Below are 21,209 nucleotides of genomic sequence, written 5' to 3'. Positions count from 1 at the left end.
CCTTGGATTAGTTGGGTACTTTTTTTATAATTCATGAAAGACATTTTTGTAATTGTACTGTTAACCATAGTCCATATTGTATTGTCCTATGGTTTTAATTTTGTTTGCTCTTTTTTCAATTTTTATTCTGGTAACATATATAAGACCTAAAATTTCCCCCATTTAACCACATTCAAATATGTAACTCAGTGCTGTTAATCTTTTTAAATTTAGGGACAGAATACATAACAGCTGTGGCAGCTCCCCTTCAGCCTTGGTGTTGCCAACAAACTGGAGCATTGCCCTATCTCCCTAAGCCATGTTCCTACATTTTTTCCTTTCACTGCTGGTGCTTGGACCATGGGATGCTATATCCCAGGATAAGTCCTGAGACAAGGATGCTCAGAGAGCAAGCCTTCTGGCCAGTCCCTCCGCAGGTCTTCATGTGCTCCCCCCTTTGCTCAACTTTGGGTCCCTTCCAGTTCTAGGCTTGAACAAGCTCTGTTGAAGGATGCTGTAGCCTCCTTGGTGCAAACTGCCAACTTTCTGCCAAAAAACTCACTTGCATGTTTTTGGCAGTGGCTTTTCAACTTGCAGGACATCCTCACAGTTCCTGGTCCACCAAAAGTTCCCCTTCTTGTTTAAGAATGTTTTTGCAAATATTTATTTAACATCCTTTTACACTAGGAGAGACTAAATCATGAGCTCAGTGTGCTATGAATAAATCAGAAATCTGCACTTTTATGCTCGTTATCACAAAGCCAACCTCGTATTTCAGTTATGATAAACACACATCCCAGTTTTTTCTCTAAGTAGGGATTTGGTGACATTCTATTCTTTTCAATAAAGATGATGATATAAATGCATACCCATATGTATATTTGTTATTTGTTTAATTATTTATTTATGTCATCATAATTGTGATTCCTTATTGACAAGTAATATTATTTCTACTAGAGTGCAAGATTATAGGTGAAAATAATAAAAATTATGTGATGAGTATCTACCATGTGTTAGTTGTTGTAGGTGCTTCATGTGAATCTTCATATTAAACCTCCTCTTTACAGATGGTTGCAATAAGGAGATTATTTGCCAAAGGTCACACTTCTAGTAAAGGCCAGAACTGAGAACAGATCCCAAATTGACTCCAACGCCTGCATTCGTTCCAGCCTCGCTTCTCTTCCAAGGGGTCCTGCCTTTCTCACCTCTGTATCTCCAAGGTTCCATGCACAGTGCTTACTGCCTGAAGGTGCTTACTAAATGTTAAATAACCCAGCTGTGCTGGGCTCTGAGGGTGAATCCTGTTGATGTCTGTCTGTGCAGGTCATGACCATGCCAGAATACCTGAGGAAGCGGTTTGGTGGGAAGCGACTCCAGATCTACCTCTCTGTGCTCTCCCTCTTCATCTGCGTGGCTTTGAGAATCTCAGTGAGTTCACCTGATTTTGTATACTGTCTTTGAGAGATTGCCTTGATGAAGCAGAAGTGCTAAGATCAGAGAGACAGAGGTGTAGACTATTGAAAGCCTTCACAGTTGAATAATAGGAATGTCTTAGCAACCTAGGGTCTTGCCATCAAGTCCTTGTGGAAAAGCAAGAGATTCAGAGAACCTGTGTTCATACAGTAGTTGACCATTTTAAACTTCTTATTACAGTAACATTAATACAACTCAAAAGGTCCCATCTTAACTGCTCTCCATTGTGCCTTTCGTGGTGTTAATTACATTCACAATATTGTGCTACCATCACCCACGTGCATTACCCCAACTTTCCCATCACCTCAAACACAAACTCTTCACCCCTCAAGCATTAACATTAACATCTCCCCTTTCTCCTCAATACCAGGCCTCCATTAACTCCCAATCTACTATCTGTCTCTATGAATTTACTTATTTAGATATTTCACATAAGTGTGTAGTAGACTTTTAAGTTGCAAGAAGCTCCAGTGTAAATGCACCCCCTCATTAAGGATAAGAACAAATGGATGTAGGGAAAGAACAAAATGTTTCGTTCAAGTGACAGAGCTGTTTTGTAGTAGACAAGAGGAGAACTCTAGTCTCCTGCATCATTTTCCACTGCACAATAACCTCTTCATTCTTTTTGGCAAAGCCAGTATGGGTTTCCTTTTTTTTTTTTTTTTTTTTTTCAGCTAAACTGACTCGTGAACTAGGAAAAAAAGTATTCTACATGTTATACACTGACTTTTTTAAGTCTATTCTATTTATCTAAGACCGCCGCTGTAAAACAGTATTCAAAGTATTTAAAAGTTGTTTTAAAAGTTACTTTCCTTTGAGATAACCAGTGAGGAAAGAAGAAAGAAATTTGAAGATTCAGCAGCATGTGTAGGAAAGAAAGAGTAACTCATTTGCTTCTCATGGAAAGGTGACTAATGCAATAATCTCCCACAAGTTTACAGTCTAGGCAGTTGTCTCAACGTTAGTGAGAGAAGAAGCTGATCTTCACTATTGCTCTTCTATTGAGCTAAGTCATTGTTGGAATAAGTCACCCACTGAGATTTGATGGCATGAGACCGCCTACCACAGTGTGAGCATTTCCCTAGTATGTGCTGTTTTATACTCAGCTCCATGATGGGATGAACAGAGAGTCCTGAGTTTATGATTCCTGCATGACTATATGGTTATGGAGGTAAGAATTATGGCAATATGTGTAAATATAGCAAAATGTGAACTGGAATACAGTATATGTGGACAAGTATAGGAGATATGCTGTGGACACTCGGGAAGGGGAGTGGTCCCTACTGGAATTTCTTCATGGAGCAGGAAACTGAAGGAGGAAAGACCCCACGACCAAAGGGTTAGGAGTGGTAGAGGGAAGCAGAGAAGCCCATGGGTGTCTGAGACTTTGCGCTTGCATGTTGCAAGATTCAATGGTGGGTTGGACTCTCCGACCTCCCAGTTCTCCTCTGGCTCTGACATTTACAGTTTTATGGTTCCAAAGAGCATTAACAAGGTGCTGGGGCAAAATCAACAAGGTGCTGGTGCCAAAAGGGTACCTGGGGTATGCAGCTTCCTGGAATGGAGTGTTCCTGGTGGTGAGGATGGACCAGAATGGTAGCAAGCTGGGTAAGGGGAGCAGAGAAGTCCAAGAGCGTGTGCAGGGTTTGTGATCAGCTGGAATGATATGGTGGCAGGGGTCTATTCTTGCTTCCAAGGATGTTTTAAGTGATATTAGTAACAATGCTAAGAGGTGTGACCTTTTGTGTTCTTTTGCATTCTGATAACAGATTCTGTCCTGGTTACTCATTAAATGATTTATTATAAAGAAGTTAAGACTAATTTTAAGAAGTTAAGACTAATTTCATAGTCCTCCCCTGCCCCAGGTTTGGAAAAGTTCATCTTGTTTGCTGGTTCTCAGTCTTCAATAATAATAATAATAATAACAAAATATAATCAATACATATTATATATGATAATATATTAGGAATCAGAGGAATCTGTTGCAGACATGATGCCCCTTTACCCTTGAATGTTTCACTTTTCAATTTCTAAAACATCAACATTATAAATTTTAAAATCAGGAAATTTATTTGGATTCAAACTATTATCTAATCTACAGACTTTATTCAGATATTAAATATTGTCCCAATAATGTCCTTCATAGCAAAAGAAAATCCTGGTTAATGCAATGCCTCTTTTTATGACAAACATTTGATAATACTCCCTTAAATATCCTGAAATACAAGTCATTGACAATGTAAGCTTTTCACATATCAAAGTTATTAATTTAATTCCTTAATGATACTACGTAAGAGAAACAAAAAGAGGATTCATAATAAAATATTGTATGTTTAATATGTAAATTTTGGGGCATGGCTGTGAAAGTAGTCCTGATGCTGTGATTAAATAATTGCCCTTATTGAAAAATTCAGTGTATAATAAATTTGCTGTAAGTAATTTGTGTTTATAAAACAGAGTTAGATTCTAGGCTTAGATAATCATGAAGTGATTTTTCACCAACACAAATGTCTGGTGGCATAATAAAATGTCAGATCTTGCTTCAAATCTAAAAAAAAGTCTCCTCTTTTAATGGCTTTTATAGTGGCTTTTTATAATGGCTTTTAATGACCTTTATATATACATACATATATACATACATTTGACAGCTACTTTTGAGAATTTATGCAACCTTGACTGTTCTGGTTCTTTTATAACTTGCTGAAGGACCCATTTTCTCACCCACCAGTCAATAGAGCAAAACCTCTTCCAGTTTCAGCTACTGTTTCAAAACTGGCCCACTGTGCTTTCCAGTGAATATTTGCTGCTATTTGGGGGTTGTCTGGTTCTCAGGTTCTTCAGAAAAGCTGTTGTTTTCCTCTAAATCCACCCAGATGCTGTTTCACATGCCAGTCTCATCTGTGGTTGATTTGTTCCCATGTCTTGCATTTTAGCTTTGTGGAAACACCTTGTCACCTAAATCTCTTGTAAATATTCATGTGTGTTTGGTTTTTCTACTTTTGGCTCCTTCTTTCTTATGTGGAGATTAATGAAGATTCACAAATTATGCTATCACGATCTCAACTTCCCAGAATGATTTCTTTATACTTTGGAGTATGCTTGACATACTTAAATAAAATACCATGGTGGTAGTACAACAAAGTTTGAACAGGGAAAGCTTTGGAGTTACACTGTACAGGCCCAAATGCTGATGTTACCACTTGCTATCTGGGTGACCTGAGGCAAATTAATTAACCTCCCTGTGACTCAGTTTACTCAGATGCAAAATTATTATAAATAACAAATTCTCTCAAGGTTTCAAGGAATAGATAATTCTTAGCAACTTATGTTTTTTAAGAACAGAGAAAAAATATTGCCCTATCCTCCCCTAAAACATACCCAAACCTGTATATAATTGTAGCAAAAGGAAAAATCATATATAATTGTGAAAATTGTTTTTGGCCAACAAGAATGTCAACTTTATTAATATATATGAAAAAGATACTCCAATAATGTCAAGTGTGTTTCTGTAAAGTTCTTGGTACAAAGAAAAGTCTCAGGACATGTCACTTCATTTAGTAAGTGTTTCAATTGTGAAATGAATTAAGTGCTCTGAGGTTACAGAGAAAAGAGAGTGAAGATCACTGTTCAAGAATTTATGGAAATTACATGAAACTTTGAATAGAGAGTGAGATCTGGTTGGTTTGTACAGGTTAGTGTGGAGCCCTGATACATCCTAGAGTAATTTGGGCAGAGAATAAAAATGTATTTGCAAAGCCCCCTTGAAGGACTGGGGGAAAATGTGGAAATATAAAACTTCCCCATCTGGGGAATTCCTGATGTTCTGGCAAGCTTTGGGGACTACCAGTTTAGTCGGCTGAACCTTTGGTCTTGGGCTTGCCCTTATGAAGCTTGTTACTGCAAAGAAGAGGCTAAGCCTACTTATAATTGTGCCCAAGAGTCACCCCCAGAGAACCTCTTTTATTGCTCAGATGTGGCCTCTCTCTCTAAACCAACTCTGCAGGGAAACCCACTGCCCTCCCCCCTACATGGAACATGACTCTAAGGGGTATAAATCTCCCTGGCAATGTGGGACTCTGAAGAATGAACCTGGCCCTGGCATCATAGGATTGAGAAAGCCTTCTTGAACTAAAAGGGGAGGAGAAATGAAACAAAATAGAGTTTCAGTGGCTGAGAGATTTCAAATGGAGTCGAGAGTTCATTCTGAAGGTTATTCTTATGTGTTATTTAGATATCCCTTTTTAGTTTTTAGTGTATTGGAATAGCTAGAAGGAAATATCTGAAACTGTTGAGCTACATTCCAGTAGCCTTGATTCTTGAAGACGGTTGTATAACTGTATAGCTTACACTGTGTGACCATGTGATTTTAAAAATGCTTTAGCTCCCTCTCTTTATCCAGTATGCTGACAGAGGAATAGAAAAATGGGGACAAAAATAAATGAATAATAGGGGGTTAGGGTAGGATTTGGGGTGTCCTTTTTTACTTAAATTTTTATTCTTATTTTTATTTTTTTGGAGTAAAGAAAATGTTTAAAAATTGATTATGATGATAAATGCACAACTATATGATGGTACTGTGAACAACTGATTATATACTTCGGATGGTTATATGATATGTGAATATATCTCAATAAAATTGAATTTAAAAAACAACAAAAAAGACTTTATGGAAGGTATTGCTGTGGAGACAGCCCAGTAGAGTCTGTAAAGATGAGTAGGAGTTTACAGGAAAAGAAGATAGGATACATTGAAGCAGAAAAATCAGAGGCATGAAATGCATATCAATTTTTCAATCCTAACTGTTCCCTTTCAGTCAGACATATTTTCTGGAGCCATATTCATCAAGCTAGCATTGGGACTGGACCTCTACCTGGCAATCTTCATCCTCTTGGCTATCACTGCTATTTACACAATTACTGGTGAGTCTGTCGCATGTTTAGCTCAGTCATGCTGTCTTCTTGTTCCATCCCAACTTGTAGATGGGATCCTCAGTGTTGACTTTGTCACTAAGGTAAGGAAACCACTTTGTTCCCACTATGAGAGTCAAGCACAGGCCCAGAAATATAACCAGAGCAAAGAAAACAGAATCTGTAATATTGGGCACGGGGCACCTTTATCAAGCTTAATGAGACAGGCACTCAGGGTAGGGAATTGATGATTTGGCTCAGCTGTGGTTTTGGTGCCCAGATTGGCAGTTAGGACTCTAGCATTCATACACATGGAAGATCATTATGAAATAGAGGCACAGAATAAAGACTGGGAAGTGCAAGTTGGAGTCCAAATTAACACAGTTTAACTGTACCCATTCAGTTGGAAAAAATAAATAAAAATGTCAGTTTGAGCAATCAAGAAGAGTTTAGAGCTATTTTCACACAATGAACCTATGTTCAGAATAAGTGAGATGGAGGCACAGATCTACTGTTTTCAGGACAAGTCTTCTTTCCCTAGGACACTCTCATAAGGAAATATCTGTTGACTGTGAGGCTAGTGAAATTAGAGTTTAAAGAGTTCGGATTGTTGTTATTTATTTCTGTACAACATTGTAGCAAAACACTATCCTATACTATGACCAATTGTATGCTTACAAACTAGACAACTTAGACAAAATGGATAACTTCCTAAAAACACGCAAACAACCAACACTGACTCAAGGAGAAATAGAAGGCCCTAACAAACCCATCACAAGTAAAGAAATTGAATCAGTCATCAAAAACCTCCCAAGAAGAAAAGTCCCATACCAGATGTATTCACATGTGAATTCTACCAAGCATTCAAGAAAGAATTAGTACCAATCATGCTCAAACTCTTCAAAAAAAATTGAAGAGAAGGGAAACTACTTAACTCATTCTATGAAGCTAACATCACCCTAATAACAAAGCCAGACAAAGATACTACAGGAAAAGAAAATTACAGACTAATCTCTCTGATGGATATAGATGGAAAACTCCTCTTTAAAATCCTTACAAATAAAATCCAGCAGCACATTAAAGAATTATATACCATAACCAAGTGAGTTTTAGTCCAGGTATGCAATGGTGGTTCAACACAAGAAAATCAATTAATGTAATATACCACATCATTAAATTGAAGGGGGAAAACCACATGATCATCATGATTGATGCAGAAAAAAGCATTTAACAAAACTCAGCTCCTTTCTTGATGAAAACACTTCAAAGGATAGGATCAAAGGAAACTTCCTCAACATGAAAAGCCCACACCTATCTTCATACTCAATGGGGAAGCTTTCCCTTTAAGATCTGAAACAAGATAAGGATGCCCACAATCACCATTGTTATTCAACATTGTGCTGGAAGTTCTAGCTGGAGCAATTAGGCAAGGAAAATAAATAAAAGGCATCCAAATTGAAAAAGAAGAAGTAAAACTTTCAGTTTGCAGATCACATGGTCCCATATATTGAAAGTCCTGAAAAATCTACATCAAAGATACTAGAACTAAAAAATGTGTTCAGCAAAGTGGCCAGATACAAGATCAGCATGCAAAAATCAGTAGTGTTTCTATACACCAGTAATGAGCAATCTGAGGAGGAAATCACGATAAAAATTCCATTTACAATAGCAACAAAAAGAATCAAATAATTAGGAATAAATTTAACCAAGGACATAAAAGACATATACACAGAAAATTATAGAATAGTGCTAAAAGAAATCAAGGAAGACCTAAAAGATGGAAAGACATACCATGTTCATGGTTTAGAAGACTAAATATAGTTAAGATGTTTACTCTACACAAAGTGCTTTATAGATTCAACACAATATCAATCAAAATCCCAACAACTTACTCTGTAGAAATGGAAAAACTGACAATCAAATTTATTTGGAAGGGCAGTGTGCCCTGAATAGCTAAAAACATCTTGAGAAAGAAAAATGAAGTTGGAGGTCTCATACTACCTGATTTTAAAGCATATTACAAAGCTACAGTGGTGGTCAAAACAGCATGGTACTGGAATAAAGACAGATATACTGACTAATGGAATCAAATTGAGAGTTTAGAAATAGACCCTCTCATCTATGGACAGTTGATTTTTGACAAGGTGGCCAAGTTCTCTCAACTGGGACAGAAAAGCCTCTTCAACAAATGGTGCTGGGAGAACTGGATATCCACATCCCAAACAATGAAAGAAGATCCCTCTTTTATACGTTATACAAAAAGTAACAGAAAATGGATCAAAGACGGAAACATTAGAGTTAAGACAATAAAACTTGCAGAAGAAAATGTAGGAAAATGTCTTAAAGATCTAGTGGTAGGAGATTGTTTCCCAGACTGTAAACCCATAGTGCAAGAAATGAAAGAAGAAATAGATAACTATTAATAGATAAAACTGTCTACTTTTGTGCATCAAAGGGCTTTGTCAGGAAAGTAAAAAGCAGCCTACTCAATGGGAGACAATATTCAGAAACCACATATCCTATAAGGTTTTAATATACAGAATATATAAAGAGCTCCTACAACTCACCAATAAATAAACAATCCAATTAAAAAATGAGCAAAAACATGGATAGACATCTTTTTCCTTCCAAAGAGAAAATTCAAATGGCTAAAAAGCATGTGAAAAGATGTTCAATTTCACTAACTATTGGGAAAGGCAAATCAAAATCACAGTCAGATACCATTCATACCTACTAGAATGTCCATTATCAAAAAAACAAAACAAAACAAAACTACAAGTGCTGGAAAGGATGTGGAGAAGTTGGTACACTTACTCACTGTTGGTGGGAATGTACAGTGGTGTAGCCACTCTGGAAGACATTTTGGCAGTTCCTCAGAAGCCAAGTATAGAACTGCCATATGATCCAGCAATCCCATTACTAGGTATATACTCAGAAGAACTGGAAACAGGGACATGAACGGACATTTGCACACTGATGCTTATAGCAGCATTATTCACAGTTGCCAATAGAGGGAAACAGCCCAAATGTCCATTAATGGTCGAGTAGACAAACTGTGGTATATACATGCAATGGAATATTATATAGCTGTAAGATGGAATGAAATCATGATGCATGCAACAATGTAGATGAACCTTGAGGACATTATGTCAAGTGTAATAAGCCAGAAACAAAATGACAAATACTGTATGGTCTCACTAATATGAACCAACCATAATGAGCAAACTCAGAGAGTTAAAGGTGAGAACACAGGTTATCAGGAGATAGAAAGTGGGCAGAGATCGGGCAATCGATGATTAAGGAGTACAGAATGTTCAATAAGATTCATTGTAAAGGTTCGGAAATGAATAGCACAGTACTGTGTGATGGTAACACAATACTGTAATTACAACTAACAAAGTGTGAATATGAGTATGAATATAGTTGAAAGAGGAAGGCTAGAGACATGTATGTCACCAGAAGGAAAGCTAAAGGATAAAAAATGCGACTGTATAACTTAGCAAAACCCAGTGTGGACAATGATGATGATTAATTGTATAAATATAATGGAGTTCCTACATGAACTAGAACAAGCATGCGTCGCTATTACAAGGTGTTAATGGTAGGGTATTAGGTGGGAAAAAATACAATTAGTGTAAAGTCAAGTCTATAGTTAACCTTGTAATATTCTTTCATTAATTGTAACCAAGGCACTATACCAAAGCTAAATGTCAATTAATAGGGGGATATAAGGGACATGGAATTTTTTTTTCAGAAGAAATGAGAATGTTCTCATGACTTTGGTGGTGAATGCACAACTATGTGATTATACCAACAGCCACTGATTGTATACTTAGGGTGAATTGTATGGTGTGTGAATAAAACTTTTAAAATAAAATAAAATGAAAAACACCATCACAGGTGGTGTTTATACTACTATATGTACTTTTCAACCTAAGATTTGATGATTTTTTGAGAGATGGTATGCTATACTAAATATGGCAAATTAAGGGATTGTTAGGGGAAACTTTCATAATATAAAATTTTTCATTTTCCCCAGTTAATATTCAAAAACTCACACAAAGATGGAACTCCACTATAATTCATGGAAACTATGAGTCAGGGCAAGGCAAGGGAGACAGGAGAATCAATAAGAGACACAAGTCTAATGAAATAATGATTCCCAGACAAACCTGTATCCCAGCCTGGGTTTGGGTAGAGGAGAACTCAGAGGTGAAAGCAAAAAATCAGTGCACATGGACAAAATGCCCTTGTCTTTTTCTTTCTCTCCACAGGAGGTTTGGCCTCAGTGATTTACACAGATACCCTCCAGACCATCATCATGCTCGTAGGCTCTTTTATTCTCATGGGCTTTGGTAAGTGAAAAAAGGCACATGGTGGCATGCCTGTAAGCAGCCGCCGGACTGGAAACCAGGGGACATGTTTCTACTCAGTCTCTCTGGGCTGCTCTTTAGCTACTGCCTCCCAGTTCCATCTGGACTCATTTTCCAGTCATTGATATAATTTCCATCATGGGAAATTATATCAATTGACTTCTTTCTTTCTGCAGTATTTCATCATGAAGAAATGGGGAAGAAAGACTTTACTCCCTTTACAAAATCACTGCTTAGGTAAACTATCCTGTGTAGTATTGTTTCTCTGTGTCCAGAATAGACAAAATCAGTACCAATGGATTCACGGTTTTGCAAGTGTTGACTCACAAGAGTCAATGCGCAAAAACATTTTATTTGCATAGTATCATTGTGAAATGAAAGATTAACTTGGGGAAATTTTAGGTAACTAAATATTAGCCTTATTATGCTCATTTCAGATGGAAATTCTTTAAAGACTGTTACTCACTTTATTGTTAGAATAAACAACCATAGGTTGAATTTTCTGTGTTGACTGTGACTTGTTAATACCAACAGTTAGTGTGCTCTTTTGATTAAATCGTGCCAGTAGGCAATATTGATAAACTGAATTCATAGTTTACTAATTTTTGTTTTATTTTACTATGGCATTCACTTATCTTTGGATAGGAAATTCATGCACATAGTAAAAAGAGTATAGAGTGAAAATAAACCTCTCTTCATCCCACCCCTGTTCTGTAGTCTACATGCTCCAACTACTTGAACTGCAGGAAGTACAATCCTGAATATACATGAATCTAGTCACAGAGCTTCAAGATACGTGAAGCAAAAACTGATAGAACCACAAAAACAGACACATTCACAATGATAGTCTGTAATTTCAACACAATACAGATGCCACTATCACACGTGGCTATTTAAATTTAAATTAATTAAAATTAAATAAAATTAAAACTTGAATTCCTCAGTCACCTACCCACATTTCAATTTTCAATGTATGGTTAATAGCTACCATATTGGACAACACAGATATAGAACAGCTCCATCACTGCAGAAAGTTCGATTGCACAGTGCTGCTCTGGAAGCAACAGCTAGTACCAATTTTTTGTGTGTCTTTTATTCAGTTAGCCAGAACCTCTATACTATTCATGCTCTTGGTTTTTTGGTTTCTGACTTCAGTGATGCACTCCCTGGCAAATTATATAGCCTCTCTAAGCCTCACTTCTCTCATCCTTAAGATGGGAAGATGGGACTCTCTCATCTCTTGGAGTCTCCCATGGATTTTTTTTTTGCAAACCAAATTCATCTTATCAGAGCAATTTCCCCTATAGTAGTTGCTTGTCTGTACCTCTCACAAGGCTGAGCTCCTGCCTCGCTCATTTGTTTTGCACATAATCTCATCCCTACTGCTCAGCTCAAAGTCTGGCACCTAGTAGGTGCTCAATTAAATAACTAATGAGGAAATGAATTAATGTTGACTGCGACTCTACAATTATATGATACTCTGATGAATTTTAAGTTTGTAACATAGGCAAAATACAATGTTTCAGCAGAAAACTGGCGGATAAGGTTAGACTTGCCAGGCTCTATGTCAGGAAGAGAGACTTTCACTTCCTGGCCCTTTCAGGGGAGTTGGGGCTTTCTAATGACTAATTTCACTGCATTCATTCATTAGTTCACATTCAAATTAGTTTCTGTTCTGAATGGCTGTGAGACTTCAATATCAGTCTGTTGTATAACAGTTTTACTTTACCATAAAGCTAGAAACTAAATCAAAGTTTTAAAAAGCATTACAAGGAGAAAGGTGAAAGAGCAATTTGCTTTTTATATTTTGTGAAAGTAAATTTGGTAGCAGGGACAATGCCCTGGATCCCGGAAGAAAGACACTGAGAATTTGACCAGGCTTGCGTACTAGGCTACCTCGGCCATAAGGAAATAATCATGAACACCAGGTGTCTCCAACTTCTGTAATATATTTCACTTTATCTGGTGCCTTTTCAGCATTTGCTGAAGTTGGAGGCTACGAGAGTTTCACAGAGAAGTACATGAAGGCCATCCCATCAATAGTCGAGGGTGACAACCTGACCATCAGTCCCAGGTGCTACACTCCACAGCCAGACTCCTTCCACATTTTCCGAGATGCTGTCACTGGAGATATCCCATGGCCAGGAACGATTTTTGGAATGACCATTGTAGCTGTGTGGTACTGGTGCACAGATCAGGTGACATGTGTGTATGTGCATGTGTGTTTTTAATTGTTTGTGTTGTTCTTTTTCTTCTTGAGAAGGCTTTAGTTTCTATAGTGTGTCAGATTTACACACACATTGTTTTTAACAGTTCTACAAGGCTTTTTATGAAAAATAGCAGCCCAATACCCAGCTCTCTCCCCTGCTTCTTGTCCCCGGAGGCAAACACTTCAGTTTCAGCAATTTCAGTTGAGCATTTTGGTATTTATTTCATTCTCTAAATCCTTGCACTAAATGTGCGGTCTGTGGATGGTCAGCATGGACATCACCTTGAAGCTCATTAGAAACAAAGATTCTCAGACTCTGCCCAGATCCGTTGAATCAGAATTTGCTTGTAAACTTGATCCTCAAGTGATTCAAATAACATGCTCATGTTGCTCCCTCTAGGTTTTCCAGTTTTAAGATTTTTTTCTATTGGCTTCCCATGATGAGAAAGGAAAGTTTAGTTCTCTTTCAACTTTGCATTCTTGTTCACATGCAAGCAGACCTCCTGTCCCCACCCTCCCAATAGATTTAAATCACAATTTTGGTGAGATCAACATTCAGTGTTTCCATTTTGTGTCCTTATATATATAATTCATAGCTGAGCCACGTGGTATCCTCTGATCTCTTCTTCTTTACTATGGCTTTTTGTTTTACCTGGAATTAATAATTAATCTTAATTTGGGAGTAGGGGTTAAAATTTTTCAGTAATTAGTAATTAATCCCCAAACTCTCTGAAAATTGCCTAAACCTCCTTTCAATACTTGCAAACACATCAAGTATTCACTAATTCCTTTTCCTCACTTTCTCCCAAAGTGCTTTGGCCTCTTCCAATCTAGCAAGCTGTCCTCTTTGCTTCATCCCCTAGCTCACCTGGGGCACCGTTCACTACCATCATGGGTTTCCCTTTGCCTTGTCTCTTATTTCCAGTAGCCACGTCTTCTTCTTTCTTGGCTTACTCTTTCTTCCAGGGCAAACAAATCCTCCAGTAGCTTTCTGAGAAAAGCCTCAGAGGAGACACATTTATTGTATACTTTGCATGTTTGAAAAGTGTCTTCACTCCACTCCTTCCATAATTGATAGTTTGGCCATATGCAAACTTCCAGATTGTAAATAATTTTCATAAATTCATAGATTCATTGACTTCTGACTTCCACTGTCACTGTTGAAAGACCTGAAATTATTCCTTTGAACAATACCTGTCTTTTCTCTCTGGATGCTTGTTTTTCCTTTGTCCTAAGAGTTGTGAAATTTCACCACAATATGCCTTGGTATGGATCTATTTTTGTACATTGCACTGAGCCACTATGAGCCCATTTAATCTGGTGATTGATGTCTTGGGTAATTTGGGGAGATTCTTTCTTTGATTTCTTCCATTTTGTTTTCTCTTTTACGTTCTTCTATGTTTGGGTGGTGGACTTCCTGGGCTGGTATTATTATCTTTTCTCCTCATTTTCTATCTCTTGGTCTTTTTGCTCTACTTTCTTTTGACAATTCCCTCAACTTTATCCTCCAGTTTTCCTGCCTTTGTATTTTTAATTTGTAAGATCGCCTTAATTTTTTTGTTTTTTTATTCTTTGTCCCATTTTTATAGCATTTGTGTTTTTTTAAGTTTCTCCCTGATCAGTCTCTGTCACCTACAAGCTTATAATTTCACAATCTTTAACCCATCTCAAATCAATGGTTACTGTGACATTAGTGTATGATTCAGCTTTATTTTCTCTATATAATGAACTAGATTTCCAAAATATCTTCCAAAGAATACAGTTTTTCACCACTGATTTGGAGGATGTTCTTTGTTATCTTATATTTCACCTTTGACCATCCCTGGAGGAAGGCATAGCCATTGCTGCATGGGAGCCATAAACTTATTTTAATAGTATCTGATATTTATTGACTGCTATGCACCAAGGACCCTACATACATTATACCAAATATTCAGAATAACCTACAAGAAATAATCCCATTTTAGAGATGATAAACCTGAGACTCACAAGGACCAGATATTATATAAGAAGAATAAGGATTTGAATCCTAATCTTACTCCAAAGCCCATTATTTTACACTGACAATGACATCATTTCCTAGTGTAATATTAAATCTCAAAAAGAGACACTCACCTTCTTTGGAACCATCCTCTGGTTGTTTCATGAGTGCATTGTGTCTTCCTGGCAGGTCATTGTGCAGCGCTGCCTCTCGGGCAAGAACATGTCTCACGTAAAGGCCGCCTGCATCATGTGCGGGTACCTGAAGCTGCTGCCCATGTTCCTCATGGTGATGCCAGGAATGATCAGCCGCATCCTGTACACAGGTAAGTCCTGAAGCCATATGTCCTCTTTTTCATGCTTGAATTCTGAGAAGTGTTTTCAAAGTGTAGCAAAATCTTGAAAAAAAACAGAAGGGAAAAACCCAGATGAAAGGAAAAGCAGAATTTCAGAACTTGTGTTGAGGGCCAAAGGCAGGAGAGTTTGATGTATTCGACACTCTTTCCCTTAGCTCCTTCATGCTGCTGGCCTGTCTTCCATAGGTGTTAAAGCCCATGAATCCTTTTTTGGTGAGTGGCCTGGATTTAGGCAAGTGTAGAGGATAAGACAGAAAGTTATGGGAGGATGACATAGAATTGAGTGAGCTGTGGAAATTGAGTCCTGTGGTATCTCTGACTGAGAAGATCCTTTAACATGTACTGTCATTTCTTGGTCCCTTGGATGGCTGGAGATCTATACCAGCTTTCACTGCTTTGGAATCATTGATGGAGTACTTTATTTTCTGAGTCAGCTGAGGATAAACACTAGTTTTGAAAATCTTCCTAAAGCTCAACTTTCTTTATTATGAAGAATGAAGGAAGTATAATCAAACCTTTCTTGGCTAATCAAGGCCTCTGGTTATTGTTGAGACAATCCATCAAATTACACTGAATACACTTGATGTTTTGCATCATTTTTATTTGGGTGAAATAACAATGTAGTATGTTTATAACACTAAAGAATATACAGATAGCCAACAGACAGGGACTGGCTAAAGAAATTATTGTATACTTACATGCTTTCTGGAAAATTGCACTCAAGAGAATGAAGACTATCTCAAAACTTGGGAAAATGATGAAGTTACTATGTTAAATAGAAAAAACAAGCTACAAACTTTTGTCTCAACACTTATTGTAGTTATCCAAAAGAGAAATTTCTCTGTGCTAAATGATTCAAAAGGGATTTTTTACTGAAAAGAATCAGGTGTACAAAGATGTGGGTATTCTGGGTGATTCATCATCAATTTTTGCCATCTGCTATTATAATAATGCTCATGCAAAAAGAATCACCAAGATATTGTGCAACTACCACAGTAAAGTTAGACTGCATCACACAGGGAGCAGTCACCCCAGCTGAGCATCATAAGTGACACCTCTTAGATGTAGGTGAAGTTACCAGGCTAACGATGACTGGGTACAGGACGAACTCCCTGGGTCTTTGTGGTTTTATCTATGGAGTTCAGTGCTCCTGGGAGAACTTATTATCCTGATGCTTTTCTGGAGGATGGCATCAACTCCTCTGTTTGTTACAATATTCTACCTGGACCACATCTCAAGGAAAAGCCACCCCACTAGATCAGTGAAAGGGAAGCTACCAGTGTGAAAGGGGGGCTAGATCTGTGGTGTGAATACTCAGCAATAATAATTCAAATTTGAGTCTCCAAGCTCTGGACAAACATCTTTTTCTCCTCTGAACTTACAGCCTGTCTCTTTGTCCAGTGGTTGTGGGTTGTTGTTTGAGCCCTCTCTGAACTCACCTCTGAATTCCTCCTCAGATAAAGTAGCATGTGTCATACCTTCTGAATGTATGAAACACTGTGGTACTGAAGTCAGCTGCATGAATTATGCCTACCCAACGCTGGTGCTAGAGCTGATGCCTGATGGTAAGAAAACATCACAGCTGGGACTACCTCAGAGATCTGCTAGGTAGATGAACCATTAGGAAGGGTGATGGTAAATCCTTGCTAATTCTCACTTCCATTAATTCAATTCAATCAAACATTGCTTGAGCACCTTCCATAGGCTACCAGCCCTGTTCTGGGCCCAGGGAATACAGAGATGAATCAGATATATACAGTTCCTGCTAGAAGAGTCCTTAGTCCCTCATAATTAAGACTGTCTTCCAACAATGAAGGATATTTGAATACCCTAATTGTCAATAAAAGAGTTCCACAGCCATAAACTTATACACTCAAGACTAGAGGTCATCTTTAGACCAATGATATCCACATAAAACATCCCAATCTATTTTATTTACAACTATTTATTGTGTACTTATTTTGTGCCAGACACTGCCCTCATTTTTGGAAAACATCAGTTAGATAGGCACAAAATCCTCAGCCTCATAGTAGCTCACTTCTAGTTTGTGAGATAGAAAATGAACCACATACTTATTAAACAAGTAAGTTATATAGGATGTAAGAAGGTTGTATTGCCATGACATAAAGAAACAGAGCAGAGTACAGGCCTTGGAAGACAGCAGGTAATCTTGTACCTTAGGGTCATCAAGGGTTTACTAATGCTTCTGCTACCTTCACTTCCCTGATACACATGAGCATTTGCAGTAAGAAGGGAGCATGACCCACAAGTGACATTCACCCCATTCTATAAACTGTCTTAAGAGGTTTAGAGGCATCTCTAATGGACAGAGGAAGAAGCTGTCATAATGTCTCAAAACCCTCAGCTTTGCCCCACCAAAGATGTCTTTGGCAAAACCACCTACTAGGATTATTCCAGTTATTGCAAGTCTTCAGGAAACCAATAGTTCCTCCCCAAAGACAAGTTACACTGCACTGTTTTCTCTCTTCCAAAATTGGTCCCAGCAGATGACCTCTAGGTTTATACTTAGAACTAAAATTCTTTACTGGATTGTTCTCAAATCACCAGGATATATGCTGAAAACTCCCCATGATAATGTGTGTTGATAGGCACATCAGTTTGTTAATGTTCTGTGACACTTTTATCTTGGAATGACTCTGGTTTTGCAAGACCCTCAGTAGACCACGGCTTCCAGCCCCTAACTGGTGTTTGCACCTCTTCTGGTCCCAGGATTGCGAGGCCTGATGCTGTCAGTCATGTTGGCCTCTCTTATGAGCTCCCTGACCTCCATCTTCAACAGCGCCAGCACCCTCTTCACCATAGACCTCTACACCAAAATCCGGAAGCGGGCATCAGAGACAGAGCTCCTTATAGCTGGACGGTGAGAGAACCCTAGTTTCTGCCTGAAATTTCTCAGGAAAAGTGTAAATGAAGGTCTGAACTAGAGTCTCCTCACTGGTGAAACTAGTCAGAATTCTAAAGTGGGGGACGTGGCATTAAAGAACATTTAATTCAACTTTATCTTTTTTCCAGCTACAAAAATTGGGGCCATAGTTTTAAAGGAAATAGTTACTTCTTCAAACTTTCAAATGCTGCTGGTTATCTCTTATTTCTAACAGTCACATGTTTGATCTGTTTGAGAAGAGCTGTGAGTGAAGTTTGCACTCAGGGAGCAATTAGGAGAGTGATAACGCACGAGGTTGGAAAGGTAGCCAGAGACCATAATAAGACTCTGGAGTTTATTCTATATGTGATAAAAGCAATTGAATCTTGGCTAGCCCCAACCAATAGAATGCCTGAAAGCTCTAGGTAGTGCCCTGTGCTCTATCTAAGTCTCTATAAATCTTATAGCTTTCCTGGCTTTGGTAAACTTGTGCTTAAAGTTGACCATTTGTTTGTCCTTAAGTTTAAATTGCTAACATTTAAACTGTTTTTATAAATTGATTTTAATGCAATTTTATTGAGATATATTCATACACCATATAATCCATCCAAAGTATACAATCAGTGGCTCACAGTATCATCATATAGCTGTGCATTCATCACCAAAATCAATTTTAGAACATTTTCATTACTCCAAAAAAATTAAAATTAAAAGAATAAAAATAAATAATGAATGCTGCAGAAGATGGTGGCATAGAGAGGAGTGGAAGCTAAATAGTCCCCCTGGAACAACTGAAAAAAATACCAGAAACAACTAGTAAATAATCCAAAATAACTGCAGGGGGACAAACATGACCATCCACTCCTCATACACCAACCTGTATTGGGAGGAATGCCCAAGATCACAGCATAAAATCTGTAAGTAAAAACTGCGGATCCAAATTAGAAGACCCCTCCCCCACAGCCCGAGCTACAAAGCCTCGTGGTGCCAGAGAGAAGCTTTCTTCCAGCAAGCGAACATAGCTCAGCTGAGTTCCAACTGGGGTTTTAATTAGCGAGTGTGAACTGCTCACTACAAGGTATGAGTCCCCAACAAGTAGACAGAGGCTTTGGGTGACGACTGACCTTGGAGAGCTGGAGGGTCGCCTCGGACTAGCTCTGCTCCTTTTTTGACTCAATGGAGAAAGCCTCGACCATTTTCAGTTCCCAGTTCTGTGACCCAGACAAGGGTATAGCACAGGCAGAGAGAGACCACTGAAATGCTAATGACCTCCCCCTAGGGTATCTATCTTCTCTAAGAGGAAAGGGGTGGGGCCCAGCTCTACTACCTGCCTTTCATTCAGAACTTACACCAGTCAAGAATTATAGGCTAACAGGTGCCACATGCTGAGCAGAAAAGCACAGTGACCAGAGGCATCAGAGGGTGTACCAATTTTCTAAGACACACCCTCAGGGAAACTGGATACTGAATATTTCTTCCTTCTGGGACCTTAGCCCATTCTGGTCTGGGGAGGCCTGATTGGGGTAACCAAGGAAACCATGCCTAGACAACAGAAAACTACAACCTACACCAAGAAAAATGAGGTTATGGCCCGGTCAGGGGAACAAATTTGCACTTCAACTGTGATGCAGGAATTGAAACAACTAATAATAAGTGAATTCAAAAAGTTTAGGGTAGATATGGCAAAAGAGATAAACCATATAACGAAAACACAGGACGTACATAAGGTAGAAATTGAAAGTTCAAAAAACCAACTGGTGGAATCTATGGAAATGAAAGGCACAACACAAGAGATGAAAGACACACTGGAAACATACAACAGCAGATCTCAAGAGGCAGAAGAAAACACTCAGGAACTGGAGAACAAGGCACCTGAAAGCCTACACACAAAAGAACACATAGAGAAAAGAATGGAAAAATATTAGCAATGTCTCCAGGAACTTAAAGACAAAATGAAAAGCAAGAATTTATGTGTCATTGGTGTCCCAGAAGGAGAAGAGAAGGGAAAACAGGCAGAAGCAATAATGGAGGAAATAATCAATGAAAATTTCCAATCTCTTATGAAAGACATAAAATTACAGATCCAAGAAGCGCAGCATACCCCAAACAGAATAGATCTGAATAGGCCTACGCCAAGACACTTAATAATCAGATTATCAAACATCAAAGATAAAGAGAGAATCCTGAAAGCAGCAAGAGAGAAACTATCCATCACATACAAAGGAAGCTTGATAAGACTATGTGCGGATTTCTCAATAGAAACCATGGAGGCAAGAAGGAAGCGGGGTGATATATTTAAGATACTGAAAGAGAAAAATCACCAATCAAGAATCCTATATCCGGCAAAACTATCCTTCAGATATGAGGGAAAGCTTAAAATATTCTCTGACAATCAGACAATGACCAAGTTTGTGAACAAAAAACCTGCTCTACAAGATGCACTAAAGGAAGCACTGCAGACAGAAAGGACAAGACAGGAGTGAGAGGTTTGGAAAACAATTTTGGAAGATAGTAGCACAGCTATGTAAGTACACTGAACAAAGATGACTGTGAATATGGTTGAAAGAGGAAGGCTGGGATCATGTGGGACACCAGAACAAAAGACGAACGATAAAGACTGGGACTGTGTAACTCACGGAAACCTAGGGTGCTCAATGATTGTAAAAGGTACAAATGTGTTTTTACATGAGGTAGAACAAATGAATGTCAACATTGCAAGGTGTTAAGAATAGGGTAGGATTGGGGGGAAAATACAATCAATGCAAGCTAGAGGCTAGAATTAACAGAAACATTGTATTATGCTTCCTTTCATGTAAAAAAAAAGCAGTATACCAAAGCTAAATGCATATGGGTGGGTGGGGAATAGGGGAAGGGTATGGGACTCCCGGCATTGGTGATGTTGTCTGACTCTTTATTCTACTTTAGGTTAATGCTATCTTTCCTTTTGTCACCTTCTAGCTTTCAAGCTTTTGTTTTTTTGTTTGTTTGTTTTTCTCTCTTTCTCTTGCCTTTTTCTTCCACCTCTCTGCCTTCTTTGACTCTTCCTCC

General features: G+C 38.2%; 1 protein-coding gene across 1 annotated transcript in view; it reads left to right on the top strand.

Moving 5' to 3' along the window:
• Positions 1 to 21,209, top strand: part of LOC119519370 (solute carrier family 5 member 4-like) — a 37,462-nt gene that overhangs the window by 9,222 nt on the left and 7,031 nt on the right. Inside the window, exons 5-11 of the mRNA XM_037816952.1 lie at positions 1,303 to 1,407; positions 6,266 to 6,371; positions 10,634 to 10,714; positions 12,710 to 12,930; positions 15,112 to 15,247; positions 16,735 to 16,842; positions 18,008 to 18,158. Coding sequence (XP_037672880.1) covers positions 1,303 to 1,407; positions 6,266 to 6,371; positions 10,634 to 10,714; positions 12,710 to 12,930; positions 15,112 to 15,247; positions 16,735 to 16,842; positions 18,008 to 18,158 — 908 coding nt within the window. The remainder of the gene's footprint in view (positions 1 to 1,302; positions 1,408 to 6,265; positions 6,372 to 10,633; positions 10,715 to 12,709; positions 12,931 to 15,111; positions 15,248 to 16,734; positions 16,843 to 18,007; positions 18,159 to 21,209) is intronic.

Source organism: Choloepus didactylus, chromosome 23 (genome assembly GCF_015220235.1).
Source record: "Choloepus didactylus isolate mChoDid1 chromosome 23, mChoDid1.pri, whole genome shotgun sequence".
Taxonomy (NCBI): Eukaryota; Metazoa; Chordata; class Mammalia; order Pilosa; family Megalonychidae; genus Choloepus; species Choloepus didactylus.
The sequence above is the reverse complement of the archived record's forward strand: the minus strand, read 5'-3'. Positions and strand labels throughout refer to the sequence as shown.